General features: G+C 30.4%; 2 protein-coding genes across 2 annotated transcripts in view; one reads left to right on the forward strand and one right to left on the reverse strand.

The window, feature by feature from the left end:
• LOC105622783 (tight junction protein ZO-1) overlaps positions 1-11459 on the forward strand; it is a 12799-nt gene extending 1340 nt beyond the window's left edge. The window contains exons 2-16 of the mRNA XM_012204196.1: positions 2686-2855; positions 3129-3331; positions 3677-4105; positions 4708-4774; positions 4868-5018; positions 5375-5526; positions 6157-6451; positions 6952-7123; positions 7220-7445; positions 7519-7693; positions 9125-9334; positions 9690-10031; positions 10126-10361; positions 10684-10885; positions 11034-11459. Coding sequence (XP_012059586.1) covers positions 2686-2855; positions 3129-3331; positions 3677-4105; positions 4708-4774; positions 4868-5018; positions 5375-5526; positions 6157-6451; positions 6952-7123; positions 7220-7445; positions 7519-7693; positions 9125-9334; positions 9690-10031; positions 10126-10361; positions 10684-10885; positions 11034-11459 — 3456 coding nt within the window. The remainder of the gene's footprint in view (positions 1-2685; positions 2856-3128; positions 3332-3676; positions 4106-4707; positions 4775-4867; positions 5019-5374; positions 5527-6156; positions 6452-6951; positions 7124-7219; positions 7446-7518; positions 7694-9124; positions 9335-9689; positions 10032-10125; positions 10362-10683; positions 10886-11033) is intronic.
• Positions 11460-14643: 3184 nt separating this feature from the next.
• On the reverse strand, positions 14644-19706 carry LOC105622785 (mitochondrial glutamate carrier 1-like). Its single transcript, XM_012204197.1, has 7 exons — positions 19645-19706; positions 19281-19415; positions 18790-18939; positions 15797-15933; positions 15240-15425; positions 15006-15156; positions 14644-14782 (listed from the first exon to the last, which is right to left on the reverse strand). The coding sequence occupies exons 1-7, from the start codon at positions 19704-19706 to the stop codon at positions 14644-14646; spliced, it is 960 nt and encodes a 319-aa protein (XP_012059587.1).
• Positions 19707-21036: the final 1330 nt, after the last annotated feature.

Below are 21036 nucleotides of genomic sequence, written 5' to 3' on the forward strand. Positions count from 1 at the left end.
GTAGTAAGTAGTTACGTAGTTACGTTAGTTAGTTAGTTAGTTATATAGTACGTACTACGTAACGTACTAGTAGTATACGTATTACTACTACTCTCTCTCTCTCTCTCTCTCTCTCTCTCTCTCTCTCTCTCTCTCTCTCTCTCTCTCTTTCTCTCTTCTTCTATTACTGCTTCCATTCAAGTTTATCCTGTACGAGATACCGTACCTGATCGAATACGGGATTAGAAATAACTTTACTACATGTCGCGTACACGAGGGCGATAACTCTGCCATTTGATACGGGATATTGGATTATCTGACGATCGCTTTCATGCGCGGGAGAAGATCTCCTGTAACACGTGCTCTCAAGTGATTCACAAGTCCATCCGGAGACTAAATTTATCACAGCAAATTGCAGGACTCGGGCATGAGTTTAATTTTAACGGCGAAATTCGTCGGTCACGCACGACCCATTGTTATAACCTCGCCAAAATTAATCTAATTATCGTGCCTTAACGCTCGATGCTCGATGATGATTATCGTTAATTTAACTGGCGCGTATTTCAATGAAAACACGCCACGGAGCTAGGAATACACGCGGAATGTGTATAATTACACCATTGTATTCGCTTCCATATGTGTAGTGAATGAATTATGGCTTTTAATTAGGCGATGCTGTCGTCTTCTAACCGCTGGTTAAACGTCTCATTATGTGCGTAAAAATAAAATGTTAATTTATTTAACATATATGAAGTACCATTATATTTTTACGGTTGTAATTTTTATCTTTATTTCGATGTAATTAAGAGAAGTTTGGTGAATGTAAATTTCATACCAATGCAAAGTTCATATCAATGGAACAAATTTTACTGAAGTGTCTAAAACTTTAACTATAGAAATAAATTTGAAAATAATTTTGTTGGATTATGTTAAAATAATAAGTGGGACACTTAAGCATAATGATTAAATGCTGCAGAAAGTTTTGATATTTTAGCAACCAGACCCATCTTGAGCGATATATACAATTTTACATATTTTAATGGTTTAATAAAATTATTTTCAGATCTGTATCTAACTAAATTTGTAAATACTTTAGAAAAATTATTCTTTTCGTATAGCGATTTCAGACTTTTCGCTAATCTTGTTGTATATAAAGGCAGAATAAAGGCAGAAATAAAGACTTCATTACACTTGATTGCTATTATTATCAAGATGATTTAAAGTGTCGTTGCATGATATGACAATGTATCTTTTGACTTTTCTAGAGTTTTGACGATATTATCTTATTTAAATATGACTTATAACTGGGTTTATCTCTATTTAATATTAAGAGATGATGTAAGTACATGAAAGCGTGCCTTTCAGCATAATATTATTGTAATCATTTAATAATAATATGCCAACTGACCATAGCGATTATATCACTAAACGTATCTGTAAAGATGTTTATATGACGACGTTAGCAAAAAATGCAATCAAAAGTTATCGGTAACAGAGTGTCCCGTTTTAACTTAGACATCAAAATATCTCGAAAACAATGCATTAAAAAAAATGTTTCAAATAAAAGTTGTAGAGTTTAAAGAGGGCTAAGCAGATAAGCTACTTAGATTTTGGATCTAATAAAGCTCAAGTTGTATTTTAAATAAGAGAACTTTGAGCGCTATTGAAGACTTAGTGAAAAATTATCACGAACAAATTTTCTTTTTTTTTTTCAATACAAATTTTCAATAAAACATAGGCGTTTCTATTAAGAAATTTAATTTACCCAAAGTGAGTTCTGAACCCAAAATCTAAGTAGCTCATCATAGCCTTCTTTAAACCCTACAACTTTTATTTAAAATATTTGTTCGCAAATGCATTGTTTTCGAAATATTTTGGCGTTTGAGTTAAAATGGGACATCCTGTATAATAGTGATCTCTTTAAGTAATATTTATATCTCATCAATTTTATTATTCATATACATGAATTAAATATTATTGGCACTAGCAATAGATGAAAACATGATAATAATTTGCGACCTTTCTGATATCTTTGAATAAAATATTATTAAAGTAAAAGAGCGTATAAAAATTAATTATAGAAATTCAATTAGTTTTGAATAAATTAAAATATCAGACACAATTAGTTATTGAAACTATTTCATTTTTGTGATATGGAAGAATAATGATAACTTTAATCATATGTTTCATCTAGTGAAAAAAGTCTCATAATATTTTAAAAAATAATATTTTAAAAAATTTTTCATATTTTAAATTTATAAAGATTTAAAGAACAAATAACTTAAAAACTTCAAATTTTATAAATTTTTTTTCGAAGAAAGAAATTAAATCTCAACGTGTTAGAAGCTATATTAATTTTTTATACCACAAAACTATAGAATTTTAGAAAATATTGTAAATTCAAAATATATAAAGAATTTCAAAAAAGATTTCTTAGTATATAATTTTTTATGCAAGTGTTCCAATTTGTATAAAAAAATCTAAGAAATTTTCTAAAAAGTTATAAAGTTTAAATACACTCATATAAATCGTTAGAAATTCTAAAAAAATTATGTGAAGAATTCTGAAAAAATTTTTCACCAAAATCAATGAAATGTGTTAAAAAATAGTTTTTCGAAAGTTTAATTATATTCTAGAACTATTAAACTATATTTTTTCAGTATTGGCAAATTATTTAATATTATCTTATCTTCTTTTTCATTTAAGACTAGTGACAGAGGATGGGAGATCCACCATATTAAGGTGACCAGAGTCCCAGGTTATGGCTTTGGAATAGCTGTGTCAGGAGGTTGTGATAATCCTCATTTCACTAATGGCGACCCAGCGATCGCAATCTCTGATGTGCTCAAAAACGGCCCAGCTGAAGGAAAATTACAGTAAATTCACCACAGCAAATAGCAATAAATTTTATTTTAATGCATTTTACATTGTTTAATATATATATAGAATAATTTCTCTTTTTTTAATCCATATAAAGATTTCTTACAATCTTTTATTTATAATCTCTTATTTATTAACACTTTTCCATTGTTGTTGGCATTAAATCTTAATTTACATAAAAACTTTTTAATTGGAATTGTTTATAAAATGAAAAGATTATTGCAAATTATAATTAGCAAGATTATTATTTGAAAATGTATCGTTAATAGAGTGAATGACCGTATTATCTCCGCCAATGGAAAATCGTTGGAAGGCGCCGATTACGCAAAAGCCGTGCAGGTTTTGCGAGATTCTGGTTCTACCGTTTTACTAGTTGTTAAACGAAGAGCTTTCTCGAATTCACCCAGTTGTTTAGGCAGCGGAGTACCTCAGAGTCACCGGCTTACACTCACACGAAACAACAAAAAAGATGGTACGTAATCAGACAACATGTAACACTTTTGCGATAACTTGAAGATCTCAAGCAATATACATACACATACGTCTAGCTTTCGGTATCTTTATCAATTTCGTAATCCGATTTCGTAATCTCATTTAATTTAATTTAATTTAATTTTACTTGTTTTAATTGAATTCAATTTAATTTAATTTTTTGAGTTAATATTTAATAGATACGATTTCTCACGCAATGACAAAAGCTTGAATCTTCAAGCTTTTTATTCTTATAAGCTTCTTCTTTATTTTATAAGCTTTTATTATAATTTTTATCTTTACAATATGTAGGAAACAAGATGTAATTTACTGCTTTGATTTCTAGACTTCGGCATAATCCTGGGATGCCGATTGTACGTGAAGGAGGTTACGCGAGAGAATATTGGAGTGAAAACCGGGGACGTGTTAACCCGAATAGGTAGCGTCGCCGCCGACAATATGAGTTTGAAGGAAGCTAGAAAGCTGATGGACCAGTGTAAAGACAGACTCTCGATTGTAATTACGCGGGATAGCTCATGCTGTCATGTGCAGCAACAAGGTAAAGGAGATAGTGGTGAATACTTGTCGGGCGCAAGTTACAGTAGTCAGAACTTATACGTTCCGCCACCCACGAGGCAGCCCTTAGAAGATAAAAGTAACCTCGTGCCAAGGGGCCGCTCGCGAGGTCCGCTGATGGACGTATCTCTGAGCCAGCTAGATCTACCAGCTACGCCCACTGTGGATCCACCTAGACCACCTCCACCGAGACCGGAAGGTACGTATCGATATGGGCGATTATTTCGATCATTTCGTATATTCAAATAGTAAAAGTCTAACTAAAAGATTGGTACTGATAAAAATCTCAAAAAGTTCCCAAGCTGATTTCAGTATTAAACTTAATAAAAAATCTATTTTTACACTTTATTGTATTTTTGAATATCTTAATATAATTTATATAATTTCTTTAATATCTTAAATATTTAGTAAAATCATTCTTAATCTGATAAATAAAATTATCACCCATAAATGATGAGTCTTGCGAATTTTATGTATATATTACTCAATATGAGACATAGCAATTAAAGTGTTAAATAAAGCTTTAATAACTATTCATTATTATTTTTTTACTAATCTCGGATCTAGTGTAAAATAATATATTAGTTTTATTTTTTTTTATCGAAAATTTCATTCGATATTATCTTTCTTTAATCCTTTAATGCTATTTTAATGAAATACTGTTACTAATTATCTGGATTGAAATTATCTTAATCAAATGCTTTCGAAATTAATAACATTTCGAAATTAATAATAATGAAGATTGTTTTCTTTTTTTTAATCCGCGAAGTTTTTTACTTAATGTGCCATTTCTCTTTATAGATTATTATAGTACGCGTAGACAATTGTACGATGAAGATTCGGTTTCACCTCGGACGAAACAACCTATGTAAGTAGATAAAGTTTTATTCTGCTTTATTCTTTTAATTAGACAATATGCAATGTTTATTTACTATACGTATATAATATTATCTATATATAGGCCGGATCCTCGATTTATTACATTTCAAAAGGAAGGATCCGTAGGCGTACGATTAAGTGGTGGCAATGAAACCGGGGTCTTTGTAACCGCAGTTCAAGCGGGAAGTCCCGCATCGCTTCAGGGTCTTCAGCCAGGAGATAAAATTCTAAAGGTCAGTTAACAATTCGTGATAAGTTATTACCACTTATTTACGTTTAGACAAACTAAATCCATGTTCAAAACTCCAAAGATCCAAAAGTGACGAAATGAAAAGTAAAGGTAATGAGTCTAACAATATTATTTATCAAATGATTCTTTTATTGGATAATTTTAATCTTAAATTTATTAGGGTTTATTTTATTAGAGTTTAAAGTGTTGAAAGTATATATTTAAATAATTCTGTTCAAGATTCTCTTACAATTATAGATTTTACAAAATCTTTTAAAAGAGATTTAAAAAAATTTCCGATTAGAGATCCTGATTGATCTGTGTGAAAATTTATAAAGAAATATAAAATTTTTGCGACAGATAAATGATATGGACATGAAAGAAGTCACGAGGGAAGAAGCTGTACTATTCCTTCTTAGCTTGCAAGAACAAATCGATCTTATTGTGCAACATCGACGTCAGGAATATGACCAAATTGTTGCATCCGGCAGAGGCGACTCTTTTCACATAAAGTAAGTGACATTTATGATATAAATCAATAATCTTAAAAAATATTTATTTAGAATGACCAGAACTACAACATGCAAAATTTAGTCAATTCGACGGAAAGATAATTTCCGTCGAATTCCGTAAAGTACGAAGTACCTCTTTAGCTCGCAACTCCTTGTATCTTATACTTTGTTCTATTTTGAAGTCTACTTTGACATTTCATCGTTATTTTATTAATTTTCATTTCTAACTCATAAATATTCTGCCAAATATTAAAGATACTTATTTTGATGACTTTTTTAGACTTATGATGTTTTCACGTTCGATAATGTTTCGAATTTATTCATTTTGATAAATCTACTTTATCAAATCTACTGATTTGATAATTATAGTGAAAATAATTTTTGTTACCTATACCAATTCTATACTGAGAGTCGAAATGTTTGTATTTTTATTTTATTAATATACTTGATACATATGATTACTTTGTGTTGGCTCGTATAAATTTATTTTTGAATTTTTGATTTATTTCTTCGGAACCTTATTCTTTTATATATTATTCTTTTATATATTATTCTTTTATATATTATTCTAAATTTAGTTTAATGAAAGGTGATTATGACTGATAAGATATATCTTTGTGAAATGCGCAGAACCCATTTCCACTATGAGCAACCACAGAAAGGTGAAATGAGCTTTCGCAGTGGCGATGTCTTTCATGTGGTGGATACTCTTCACAATGGCGTCGTAGGATCCTGGCAAGTTTTCCGAATTGGACGAAACAATCAAGAGGTACAAAAGGGCATCATACCTAACAAGGCTCGGGCTGAGGAACTTGCAACCGCACAGTTCAACGCTACGAAGAAAGAGATGAGTGCTAACGAGAGCAGAGGCAGCTTCTTCAGGAGAAGAAGAAACAGTCACAGACGCTCGAAATCTTTAGGAAGGGTACGAATGCAACAAACTTTTTTTATCTATCTTTATATATTAGGTGTAAAAAGAAATCCATTATTTTTGCATGAAATTGAATGGAAAAATAATGGATTTCTTTTTACTACATCTAATATTATATAATCTAATACAGATTTTTTCACATTGTATATATATTTCATTTATTTAAATATTATTTTGTTTTTTTATATCATACGTTATAAGTGTTAAAAAAGGATTAAATAAGATTTTTTAAGTTTTTTATTTTTTCACGGATCTTATCTTCAAAGATACCAAAAGATTATCGTTCGTTTATTGTGAACCTTGCTGTTCACTTCATCAGTGTGCTTCACGCCTTGATGAAGTGAACGGCAAGGTTCACGAAACATTGGCATTAGCAATGGCTAAAAACAAGGCCATAACCAGCAATTTTTTGATATCTTTTAAGAATTAAATAACTTTGTATCTACGTTAATAGTTGATTAGATTAATTTTCATGTTTCTTCTACATTTTTTAGGACCATTGGGATGACGTAGTGTTTTCTGATAGCGTAAGCAAATTTCCGGCTTACGAACGTGTGATCTTAAGACATCCTGGATTTGTCAGGCCTGTCGTTCTCTTTGGACCTGTAGCCGATCTTGCTAGGGAAAAGCTTTTAAAAGATTTTCCTGATAAGTTCACTTCGCCACGTAAGTAAACAATATACTTTGCATTAACTGTTTACTGAATAAACTATGTTATTATATTTTCGAAGCAGATATTGCTGAATATTGAATATTTTGTAGAAATGGAAAGTCAAATGGAAGATGGTACGGGGAAGAACACCAAAACATCCGGTATCATTCGCCTGAGCGCTATCAGGGAAGTGATGGATAGGGGCAAGCACGCGTTGCTTGACATTACTCCGAATGCCGTAGATCGTTTAAATTACGCTCAATTTTATCCGATCGTCATTTTTCTAAAGGCCGAGACGAAGCAAGTCATCAAAGAGATGAGAGCTGGCATACCAAAGTAAGAATAATAGCAAGATGAGATCTGTACTTTTCCTTTCCAAAATTCTATATGCAACGTATGTATATTATAGATCAGCGCACAAAAGCAGTAAAAAACTTTTGGAGCAGTGTCAAAAGCTTGATAAGATCTGGGGACACGTATTCAGCGCGGTGATCACTCTCAATGCACCGGAAGCTTGGTACCGGAAGCTGAGAGAGCTCATCGATCGCCAACAGCAAAGTTCGCTATGGATGAGTCAAACCAAGGTAAAGCAATTTAGTTAACAAGTTGTATTTGCAGAATATGCGTGCTGTTTGCCCTGTTTTATTTTAATTAAGTATAAAAATATTAGTAAGAATGAAATTACTGAAAATATAACTATGGGATGGTTTTTTTATTCCCTTTTTCTCTTTCCATTCTCTTTCCATTCTTTCACTTTTCTCACGAATATCGGATTTTTCTCATTGCTCGACGTAATATACTGTGTTGTACGGCGATCTTAGGCAATTTGGGTGTTCATTGTAGCCGATATATAGCCGATACACGGTGTGGGACCTATCGCATCTGCCTGTATACGCTCACACTCCACCTCCCATCCTCTTACCTCCTCCGCTTCCCAACGATAACGTATATTACGATGAGAACAAGAACCATGACATGCTTCTGTCACATCATCAATCAATATCATCTTTCATGGGAAAATTCCCGCCACTTCCGCAATCGCCTCCAAATTCGGGCGTCATCCGTGAGCAATTTTTCGGCTATATATAAATCTTGCTTGCTTTAACTCTTTAACTGTAAAATTTAGTACAATATTTTACAATAATATTTTAGCGTTTAACGTGCTCTTTGTTGAGCTAAATCAGTTGTTGCAGTATTTCATACAGAAACACGATGTATGTATATCAGTTAATCGTTAAAGAAACAATTAAATTGATTTGACTATTCAAACATATTAAAAATGATAATTAAGTTAACATTCGAGTATATTTGTTTAAATAGTTAAAAGGTTAATTCAGCATGTTTTAAGTATGCATTTTTTCACTTTGCATGGCTATATCTAGCTTAATAATCTATTTTCTCTTTCCAAATTTGTCAATTTGGAAAGAAATGTTGAAACTCTCAACTCTAGCCGTTCGAGAATATAAAGTTTTTCAGTTTTATTGCAATAAAAATAAAAAAAGGAAAACATAGTAATATAATTTAAAGATGAGGCTAAAGTTATTTTGCTAAATAGCAAAATTGTTAATCTTTTTAAGTTATTGAACTAATTAGCAAAATAACTAAAAATGTTTATTATAAAATTGCTAAAATTTTCTCTTTTTTTTATCACGGCTAATATTTACAAATATTTTACTTTTTTGCGCAAGAAAATAGTTTTTGCTGAAGAAAATAGTTTTTTATATATGTTTTATATGTCTGTGAATGCGTGCTTATCGTGCTATCATACTTCTACTTTGCTTCCTTCGCAAATCGTTTAATTTGTAGTATGCTTAGAAAGAACAGTTAGAGATATATTATTGTTCTAAGAAAGCATATTACAAATTTAATTTTTATACAAAATATCCATAAAAATATAACTCATGGTACTTCGTTGATATCCAAATAACGTATATTCATTGTGTTGTTGGATATTAATTCACATATCATATGTATCGTTTGCCTAATGTGATGTCCTTTGTGATCTGCGCTCATAGCCGGAAGAAGCTCTCTCGGATGACTTCCTATTCCCGATGACTTCTCGCCTCTCCTACGCTTCCTCTCCGGAGAGCGATTTGGAGCTGAGCCCAGCGCCCGTTATTCCTGGTACTTTGGGTCCACCATCGCGATTAAAAAGTAGTTCCGATCCGAGTATTGCTACTCAAGATGATACTACTGCACCGCCACCGTATTCGACGAATTATCAGGTATAATATTTTCAGTTACATCTAAAAATAGCGACTTACCTAGACTTGATTTACATCTTGTAAATAAAAAAAATTTATTTCTTATTTAGAGCATATTGAATGCGTTCGATAAAATTTTTTATTATAAGTGTACTAGGAATTTGATAAAAATATTCAATATACAATATATCTAATAATTGATGCAGCACTCGTGTGCAGGGAGAGTAAACTTTTTAATTAAAATAAAAATCGAATGTATCAAATTATTTTACAATTTTTTATTTAGTTTGCTCTTCTTGCACTATTTTTTTTCTTTAAGTTCTTTTCTAGGTAGAAATGTACATATAATATCTCTAATAGATTTCTTCACTTCTAGCAATCGTTCGAACAGCAGAAGAGAAGATCCCAAGGAGTAGGCGATAGCAAATATGGCTTCTCCTTGTCCGGTCAAAGGAGTAATCAGTCCGGTTCGCCGGAATATCTGGGCAGTTCCTTCGAGCCTAGATCTCCTCATCATAGTCCACCGGACCTTCCACCACGAGTTGATCGAAATGCGAAGCCGATTAATCAAACGCCACGGGGGACAATAGGGCGATCCGCTCAGGAACGTCTAGGAGTGAATAAAACTGACTCAGTTCTAGATATGGGGAATTACATCAATGCGACCCCTCACAAAGCAAATGCTACATCATCTTTGGAACGAGCTCAACCGAAAGCGGTAAGCGATATTTCTTCTTTCTTGATGTGCGTACCATAATTTCAAATAAATCGCGCTATTCAACTGTAAGATACATTTATGTTCTCTTACATAGGGAAGTTATGACAGTATGTCTTCCTATGATTCGTACAACAATACTAATGGGAACGCGAACTACGGGATGGCGAATTTGAATACATCGACAGGTCGTTTGGGCCCAAATGTACCTGATGATCTCAAAAGCAGCAACATACCAGCGAGAGCGCACGATCCGTATAGATTCACTAGATCTACGGTTCAGCCTGGTTCCACGCACGATGCTCAAACGCGAACTGATTATGCCAAATATAGGTGTGTATTTAACATAATCAATAAACTAAAATATATACATTTATTTTATATATACATTTTTTTTGAATATTAGAAACTTACTTTTTGATATATTGATGTTTAATTAAGAATTTAGAAAGAACTTTTTATACTTATATCTCTTTCTTTATAAGATAAGAATATTTTAAAGAATTTTTTTAATATTGAAATCATCTTTTTTACAGAATAATATTATAATTGATATTATTTTTTTTATTTTTTTAATGAAATTTTTTTATATCATCTGTAATGTCTAAGTGTCAATGTAAGTTTGTAAGTTCTAATACAAGATCATTTCTTTCAGCCGATCTACCGACTACAAATCGATACCAATTTCACAAAACAAACCACCAGGCACTTATAAACCGATTCCACCTCCAAAGCCGAAGAATTACAGGCCACCTCAAGCTTCGCTTGCACAAACGGAGAACAACGGAAACGATGGGAGTAATTCATATCAACACTCAAAGAGTTACTCTATTGCTACGTCGCATGTACATAATGGGGTAATTATTATTTTAAATATTGTAAAAATAATTATTCTTTCTTTCTTATCATTGTTATCAATGTCTGTGATTCGCGAATGAATACCAAAATGCGTACCTATTATGTATCACGGGATCGTTGCGATTTTATGTAAATTTTTCTATTTAGGTAGAAAGCAACAGTAACATGCAGCGCAACAGCGGTCAGTATTACTACAACATCCCGCCACCTGGTCGTCACAACGACGGCAATATTGTGAATTCACATCACAATTTAAGTCATCTTACGTCGCCGACACACAGTCACAGCCTCAGTCATACGCATTCTCACTCAAGCCCACCAGTAACCACCACGCATTCCCATAGCAACAGTACCGGCCAAATCAGTCTCGGTTTGCCTCATAACCGGAACAGTACGAATCACAATGGATATATGCACGGTAATAATCACGCTCCCGCAGGTCCACTCTATCCCTCCGCTAATCCTGGACACAATAGGGAACCCAGCGGTCTGGACTTGGCTGGTAGCCGAGAGCAAAGAGGAAGCGCTTTCGAACTCTACCGAAAGCCGGTCCATCATTACAATATGAGGTGAGTATAGGCGTAAATAGAGAAGAATTCACTCGGAAGAGAAAACTGAAGAATGCAGCGATAATCTCGCTCATATTTTAACAACGTAAAATGATCTTGTCCTTTGCACGGGCATTAATATTTTTAAAAGCGCAAAATATAAATCTTGGAATATGGAAGAATTAAAAAAAGATTCTCCAGTTAATTAGAAATAACATGCGATGTTAATTATGCGATACAAACCGGTTTTTTACTTTTGCACTCTTTCTTTATTTAGTATTTTTGAATCCCATCAAATGTAGCTCAGTAGGAATATTGTTATATGTTACAGTTAACGTGTATCCTGATGCAAGACTAATTATATTAGGATAAATTATCGAATTTATTGGAGTGTGCAGAGGAATGAATCGTGCAATGTCGTAAACATAAATAAAAGAAGAAACGAAGTTGTGCGTTAGCTAATACATAATATTACGAAGAATATGTGCCTTTTAAAAAAATTAAATTTTGGTTATAGAAATACCATGACACCAACGAAACGAAACGTTTTTTTTTACTTAACGAAGTACTTAAATACACGAAGAAATTTTACGAAATAGAGAATTTTTTTTATTATAACAAGAAAGATAATGTGCTAAAGATTATCTTTTTCAATATGTAAGTAGAAATCTTATCATATATTTATGTATCATGAAAGTGAGTTTAAAGCTTATTTTTAATGGTGATACATAAAATATGCGCGTACGTTTAATAAGAATAATGTAGAATAAATCTTAAAGGCAGATGAGTAAGTGCAATGTAACGTAACAATACTCAGTCCATTATACACAGGTAAAATCTGTACAGTTATATTAGTTATACTTTCACACATATTTGCTGGAAATATTAATAACGCCAGATGGATAAAAAAGAGAAAGCAATTTTATAAACTTATTGCGAAAAACGTCAACATTAATATCAATGAATGTTTAACAGTTTACAATATTTACCGCTTATTCTTTAAGCAAATTATAGAAAGAACACATTTAATTTGTATGGCAATTATCTACATTATATTGATATATTATTGACGTATGTGATAACGATTAATAAATGAAACTCTCTATTGTTATTGAATAAGGATATAGAGCGTGTCTGACTCTAAATTTTTTGAGGAATTTTTATCAATGAGATAAATAAATATAATAAATAAATATAATGCAAGAAATCAATAATAATACATGATAATATACATTGTTTTATTATGTTGTGTATAATAAAAACATAATGTTGTATATTATTAAATGTTACTATCGCTAGTATCATCATGAATATCATTATGAAGATATAATTAATATAAGTAAAATAAATGTAAGAAATTAAAATTTTTATTATGTCCCCATAAATGAAATGGTAAGGAAAAGAATTTTTGTAACATATAAGAATTTCATATCGTGAAATTAATTAGGAAAGCATATTTTTCTCAAAATATTTGGAGGTAATAATTTTTCAAGAAAAGGGAAATACTTTTTTTTTAATCAGGCACGCCCATGATTATTTATTATAAACTGTATTATGCGTCATTAGTAGTAAACCAAATGGTCTTTTTAAAACTAGGGTGAGGTATTATAAAGAGCTTATAATAGCATTAGATTACAAACTGTGTCATCGTAAAAAAATCTGTGTCATCGTATACCAATACTCTTGTATTACAAATTAAAGCGTAAACAAATTATATTGTTGTTAACGAGGTACGACAGACAGTAAGTTGCACCCACCAAATGAAAAAGAATAGCATAAATATAATTATAAGTTTGATTATATTGACGTGATTATTATTCATGATTATTAAATTTAAATGTGTGCGATTCATCTCGCTACCATAGCGAGGCTGTAGGATTTATTATATAAAGAAGACTAATGTGATGTTTGCATGGCAGTTTACGAAAAACAAAACAAGAAATTCGAACAAAAATATTTTGACACAAATCTCATTTTTTTTTTATTAACATAGACGAGGTGTACGATTGAAACATGTATGATAATTTCTACATGATTAATGAATGTTTGAAGCTTAATAATTTATTTTAATTTGTACCTTTTCCTCTCATTATGCATATCTTCCTCAATTTCAAACATACGAATTTTCGTTATTATTTTTTAATCGTTCCCGAACAGATTTTTCTTGAACATGTGAAATTAAAAAAACAAATTTTTTTCTTAATATAATTTAAAAAATCTAATATATTTCTAATATATTCATCTTAATACATTTGCAATCATATTAATAATCTTTCTTTTTAATCACACGATAATTCAAAGAAATTGCCACAGTTCGGGATTAGAGAACGGTGTCGAAAAATAAAGGGATAAGAAAAAATAATGAGAAAAGAACCACAATTGCAATTACTTTAAAGAAAATTCTGTAATATTTCCGTTTACATATAACCATAAAGATTGCTAATTCTTTACAGAGATAAAAATAAGATAAAAATAAGAAACCTAGATAACGAGCTTTAACAAAATATTCTATTATGCCAAAATATTTTATTATGCCTAATGAAAAACGTTTAAAAAATATCACGTTGAATCTGCTTAATGCCTTTAATATACATGTATAATTGACTATAATTGGCTAGTTTAGTAAATATAATAATTAAGATCCCGATACACTCATAGTTTAACAATGAGCATGATTCGTGGGCAGGATCTCGCATATATTTTATAGAGTCTATAAAATATGAGGAAGAGATGAAGAAATGCTATTATTATATGGAAAGACGCATAAACAACCTAAATATTGAATAACATGTAATTGTACAGTTGTGAAATATTTGTAATCATATGTTTTCCTAATGATTTGATATTTCAATATATCCATCGATATATTTTACGTTGCAAGAATACAATGCATCAGATGAATATTATATCGATCCAATGTACAATATTTGATTAAAAATTTTAATGCACTTTGCGGATATAATAAAACATAGATATATTTCCATTCAATCATATACGAATCCATTATAATTTGCGACTTGCAAGAATTACGACAATTTCAATTAATACTTTTTTACTTTTCTTTGTATATAAGCGATCCCGTTTAACAAGATTCTTATTGTAATATTGAAGAGCAAAAATTTCAAGCAAAAATACAACTACGATCTACAACGATTATTGTCAAGTTTTCCCAGAGTATTTGAACGGCACGAATCGGCGATATGGCGATTTCACTTCAATCCCAACAGCCACTCAGCTACACCGAGATAATAGACGGTTTGTGCAATTCCGAATAACGGCGCTATGACTATCATTCGACAAGCGCCGCCTTTGAAGAATGCCGTCAGTCCCTCGTTCTTAAATGTCTTCCTACAAGTCGAAAATAATGATTATAAAACTAGATTTTTATTTATAATTAAAATTAAAATTAAAGATAAAATTTCATGAAAATTCATGAAAATTCCTGATTTTCAAAAATAAAAAAGGAATCTCCTGAAAATTTTTGGTTTTCCAGGTTTCCCCAAGTAATAAACTTACTCTGTAAACTTAATAATAACTGAATAAGGAGAATGTTTAATTCCGAGGAACTTACAGTATACAATCTAACACTCCAGTGTACGTTGGATCACCAGGTGCTTTTTTGATAACTTGTAGTCTAGTTTTGATTACATCGAATGGATTTACCATTAATGCGGCCGTCGATCCGGCGGCGCATCCAGCAAGGAATGAACACCAGAATACAGCTATAATTAACAGCGACATTTACTGTTTAATATATTTTCGTTTAGGATCGATCGTATGATAACATAATTATATCGCTACTTACATGAACCGTCTTCTCGCTTTGGCCCAAGATCATTCAGTCTAGCGAACAGCGGAAAATAAATAACAGAGAACGTTACGTCTCTGAGTGCTGTAGCGCCAGTTCCTTGGTACAACCCCAGTATACCTCGTTTCTTAAGTAGATCTACCGTTAATGACCAAGCGGATATCTTTGGCACAACTTTGCCCGCTGTAACAGTAATACGATATGCAATTTATTGTTAGAAGCCTGGACAAGTATAATAATTCTAAAATGGATTTATTTTCACGTTTTAAAGAGCGAATCGTGTGAGTCGAACGAATTGTATTTATTAATTATTATATTTCTAATTTTAATTGAAAATATATAGCATCCATGGCAATTAATCGATATCATAAAAGATACAATAAATAAGAATTGCGCGACTGTTGCTCAAAATTGCAAGTTTATTAACAATGCAATAATTATAAGGAACTTAGATATACGCAAATAGTTCCGCGCATGATAGTCGCGAATAATCTTGTTGGATTCGACAAGTCATAAAAGGAGGATTTTAAGAAGTTATTGACTGCTTTCGTCACCTTCTTTAGCTGCCATGGCGACTCTGCCAGCATCTTGCATTTGTATTTTAAGCAGTTCCATCGGAGTAGTAATAACTATTTGGCATGCTCCTGCCAAGCCGCCAGCGAGCATTTCACGTTCTATTGGTAATTGTTGTCTGAACAACAGATTAAGAGAGTCCTGGGATCACGGAGTATTGTAAAAAGTTTTAATACATATAAATAAGACTGGCACACGACTGACTTCAAAAAACCGAGAAAAAAAGTGTTTTAAATTTCAGAAAATTGTTTGACTAACAAATTGTTATGGTAACAAATAAGTTTGATTGAGATCAATGTTTTTCAATTAAAAACAAGTTCGGGCATTAATCTAAAATCGATCAAAATCGATATCTCAAAAGCAATTTTCAATTATCATTTCGGTCGTTCATTATTATTCAAACATAATTATCAGTATAGCGATTCAATCGTGTATTATTAGATAAATATTCAAATTGATTAAAAAAAAAGTTAACTTCTCAGAGTTTTTAAGGATATGTATAAAATGTTCTGTTCATCATGGTGTACCAGTTTGGATAAGGGAGATCATTCAACGCTAGTTGGCATGATAAGCAATACGTTAACTATCTTAACGGACCGCAGAGCATCAAAATACATTGGCAAAAAACGTAAACGAAGCAAATTGTTAACTTCATAATTCGCAATTTATGTGTAATTCCAATAGAGCGTGATGTAACACGCGTTGACGTATACTAATAAAAGCTACTATACTAATAAATAATCGAAATTATTCATTATATTAGAAAATAACTTTAAATGAAAAAAGCAAATGAGATAAGCTACAATTTATAATTGTAAAGTAGAAAATTAACAATTACACTGCATTGTACACAATGCTAGCTGACATTTAATAAATTTTCAGCAATTCTCTATCTCTCTCTCAATCTCTTTCTCAATCAGACTATTATTAACTAATTATAATTTTATATAGTTTCTGATATGTCATTACTCTTAGATTGTTTTAAAAAAACCATTTCGTAAGGATGAAAAGGGGAAAGTAAAAATTACCCTGCTCTCGTCGAGTTACTTGCGACTTGGTTAGCTAGTTATGGTTGCTTGCACCGTTTGCCAGGTCATTTAACTCAGAAATTACATTCAAACGGGTATCTTCAGTTGTCTAGAATTACAAAATAATATATTTCAATGTGTTTTATAACAATATAAAATTCTGGCATAATAGTGCGAGCTCAACTTCGTTCCCTCGTCTTTTTTGTTGTATAAAAATGTACAGAATGAGCTATGCTCGTTATCTTAAAATTTAATAATACTTTGATCTATTTAGAATTAGAATTATAGAATTACAGTATCTATGAAAATAATAAATAATAACTTAAAATAATCAATTTTTATTAAGGAAATTAATTTTGAGAATATATATATTATCAAAAGTAATACACAATAACTCTGTAAAATTTAATCAGCAAAAAGTGAGACATAAACTCAAAATTAATATTAAAAAAATACAAGAAAAATGCAATGCCATTTGCATATTCTTGAATTTCAAATAAATCTTATTTTGAATATCGCTGGATTATTTTCAAATATCGTTGATCCATAACAATATAAAACTTTTTTTCTAGTCTGATAATTTTTTGATATACCAAACAGATATATATATACTTTATGTGTAATTTACTTGGAAGACAGTGTCGATGTTAAGTGCAAGCAGTTATCGAAACAAATAAATAATAGTGATTAGCAACAAGGATAGATATACTATAAAGTATTCTAAACAAAATGCTATGATGCTCTGCTGATCAAACGATACAGCACTATATTACTAATTAATTTTTGGAGCTTTCCAATTACGATTTTTTTTTTTAAAGAAATATATTGCTGCATATTGTTATATTTTCCTGATTAAACAAAATCATTTAATTAAATTTTATATTAACTAATAGTTCTGCGATGGTAATATTTTTTGATATTAGAGATAACATTTAAAATCTATTGAAATAATAAAAACCTAATTGCCAGAATGAATGCAAATTGGATATGTTAAAGAAGAACTGTAATATATTATTTATTATATATATATAATTTTTTTCACAAAGAAAGTAAAAAGTAACATTTCCAAATTTTTATTTTAATAATTTTCATACCTGTGTATTGATTGAGCCAAGTTATACACAGTAGACAACTTGGCTCAATCAATACTCTTTGGTTTCTCGCTTTGCTGTTGACATAATTTAAACTTGCTGTAGCTTCATAGCTACACTAATTCATATCCTCCATTAAGGATATCAGAATAAAAACTCGAAATGTTTAATTTAACGTGATGTTGATTATAAGTTTTGTAACACTTTATAAACGCTTGTATTATCTCAGTTTATAATACAATGATTTAATAAACATTTCTCTCTATTATAAATTATAAAATAAACTGAAAAATCGATGTTATAAACAGCTAATTGGAAAGCCCACGCGTTCTACAAAAATTTTACATTATTAATTCAACAGAAATTTTATTTTTTGAAACATATTTCATGCTGAAACCTACTTGCCATAAACTTTGAATAAACCCCTTTAAATACTAAATATTTAATATAATGAGAAGATAATTGCTATGGAAAATTAGGGCTTTGAATGGAAACGGAAAAATGACACACACAAGAAAAGGAAGAAGTAATTGTCTGAAAAATAAATTTTAAAAGAATGAAACGATTGTTAAGTTATGTACATACTCGTAGGATGCTAAAGATTTGAATCTAATTAAAATCTATAAAATTTAGAGAAATAAATTGTTAATAAATGATCACTATGAATATCTTTAATGACTATCTATAAAAATATTTTGGCATTGTACCTACATTATGCGACTAAACAATTCTCATGCCACCTCTCACAAGTTAACTTCCGCTTTGACAATGTTATGCAAAGAGGAGCACATACCACAAGCTCATATCATTGACAATATGAAAAAGACATTCAGCAATATATTATTTGCAACATACCCAGGTCCAAGCGAAAGATAATGCCTAAATGTATCATTGGCAGTAAGTTTGATTGCTTTCTCAGGTGTAATCAACAGTATATTTACAGCGGATCCTTTATACATCCCAAAGTAACCTTCTGCTTTGTAAGTCTTTTTAAAGCAATCAAACCTAAAAAATAATTTAATATATTCGATTATGATAATCTCTTTTTTTTTGTATTTCTTGCATTCCATACATTTATTTCATATTAAATGAAAAAAAACAAGAAACTGTAAGTGAAATTTATTATATAAAATAATATAACAATCTCTCTCCTCTTTAAATTTGCATATAATTTGTGATTATCAATAAGTTAAAAATAATACATAATTTATATATATAATATTTTAAAGCTTTTTTGAATAATTAGGATATTTTATTTTTAATTATTTTTAATTATATAATAATATGCACTGTATAATGATTATATTTTTAATAGTAATTATCAATTTTTTAAATAAAATACTTGCATTGACTTATACATGCGTTCGCCATGCGGACCAATAACTTGATTCTGCAATCTTGTTTTCACCAAATCAAGCGGAAAAACCACGGAAACTCCAATAATTCCGGCAATGCCTCCGTTTATAATTTTTGGTATAAGTCTGGAAGATAAATGCAAACTTATATTACATAAACGATTGTTTATATATATGATTTTTTTATATTAAAATATATCTCTGAGAAGAAGAATATATTCATTATTTTATTAATAACTTCATTTACGATATTTAAAATAAAACTGTAACACTTCTAAATCAGCATATTCTAATTTGAAATTCATTGTTTTACATGATTATTTTGCGAATAAGCTTTTATACAAGAAAGACATACTTGAACTGCTCTGCGGGTTTCGGAGCTGAATTGTCCTTGAATGCCTGAATTGCCCCTGCCATAGTTGATTTAAATTATGGTCCCGTATCTGTTGAAATTGATGTAATTAATAAAAAACAATATGTGACTAATGTTAAATTGTTAATAAGAAAAAAGAAGTTATAATTTTTTTGTCTCATAATTATTTTCCTGACGAAAATTGTTAAAAGTCTTAAAATTCTTCATATAATTTTTCAAAATTTTTATATAAATTCAGAATTTTTTAGAATTTCTATATAATTTTATAACTTGTTAAAAAAAATTTCAGATTTTGCTATAGTATATTTAAATTGGAACATTTTTCAAAAATATTGAGAAAATCTGCATCTTTCTTTATAAATTCTAAAACATAGAGTTCTAAGATATTTCTACTCTACAATTTCTAAAGAGAAAATTTATAAAATTTCAAGAAATTTAAAGTATTTTTCAGAAATTTTCATAAATATGAAATATGAAAAAATTTTGTAAATATATGTATTATGAGAGATTGTAAGAATTCACGAGGGAAACAGCGTTAGTGATTAACGTCAAATTGTTGATAAGAAAGAAAACAGTGTTGTAATCTTTTCTATTAGATAATAGCAATTATGTGAGTTCCACAAATATGAAATGCGGAAAGCTGCTTTAATTCGTAATGAAAAAGCCTTGAAATGTTGAGAAGATATATTTGTCTATAAAATTGAAAGTAATATAGTTAAGACATTACGAGGACAAGTTGAACATTAGTTAACATATTGTGCCAAAACTTGAAGGCTACTTCATTACGTGCGTTTATTTGTCTACAATACACGGAGTAAAAAGTAAGAGTAAGAAATTGACCAAGCACATTGAATGTGAAAAGAATAGTCGACTGTGCTTGGTCAATTTCTAACTCTTACTTTTTACTCCATATATTGTAGACAACGCATTACATAAAGCATTTTTTTTTTGTAGCGCATCAGTCGGACAAATTGCATTTTCTAGGTAAAGCTTAACGCGTTATGTTTGTACATACTGTTGTCATCAATTTTCAGTGATAAGACGTATTGCAATCGATAGATTACACGAGTAGAAAACTTCGAAAGATTTTATGAAATAACAAAATCTGAAATTATCTCTCATATAATATTATCCTTTTTTCGTGTGAAAACTGAACATTCTTCTCTCTTGGAACCTGATGAGAGCCAGGTATTCTATATTTGCGTTTATATTTCTCTGCGTAACTTCTATTTTCATTTCTTCTTTATTTTCGATAGTAAAAGACAATACAATTATCGCCATTGACATATATTCTTGCTGAATAATGTTCTAATTGCGCGACAATGACTCACGACTTTTCCGGAACTTGTTTCCATTGTTTAAATTATGTATTTT

Source organism: Atta cephalotes, assembly GCF_000143395.1.
Source record: "Atta cephalotes unplaced genomic scaffold scaffold00048, whole genome shotgun sequence".
Taxonomy (NCBI): Eukaryota; Metazoa; Arthropoda; class Insecta; order Hymenoptera; family Formicidae; genus Atta; species Atta cephalotes.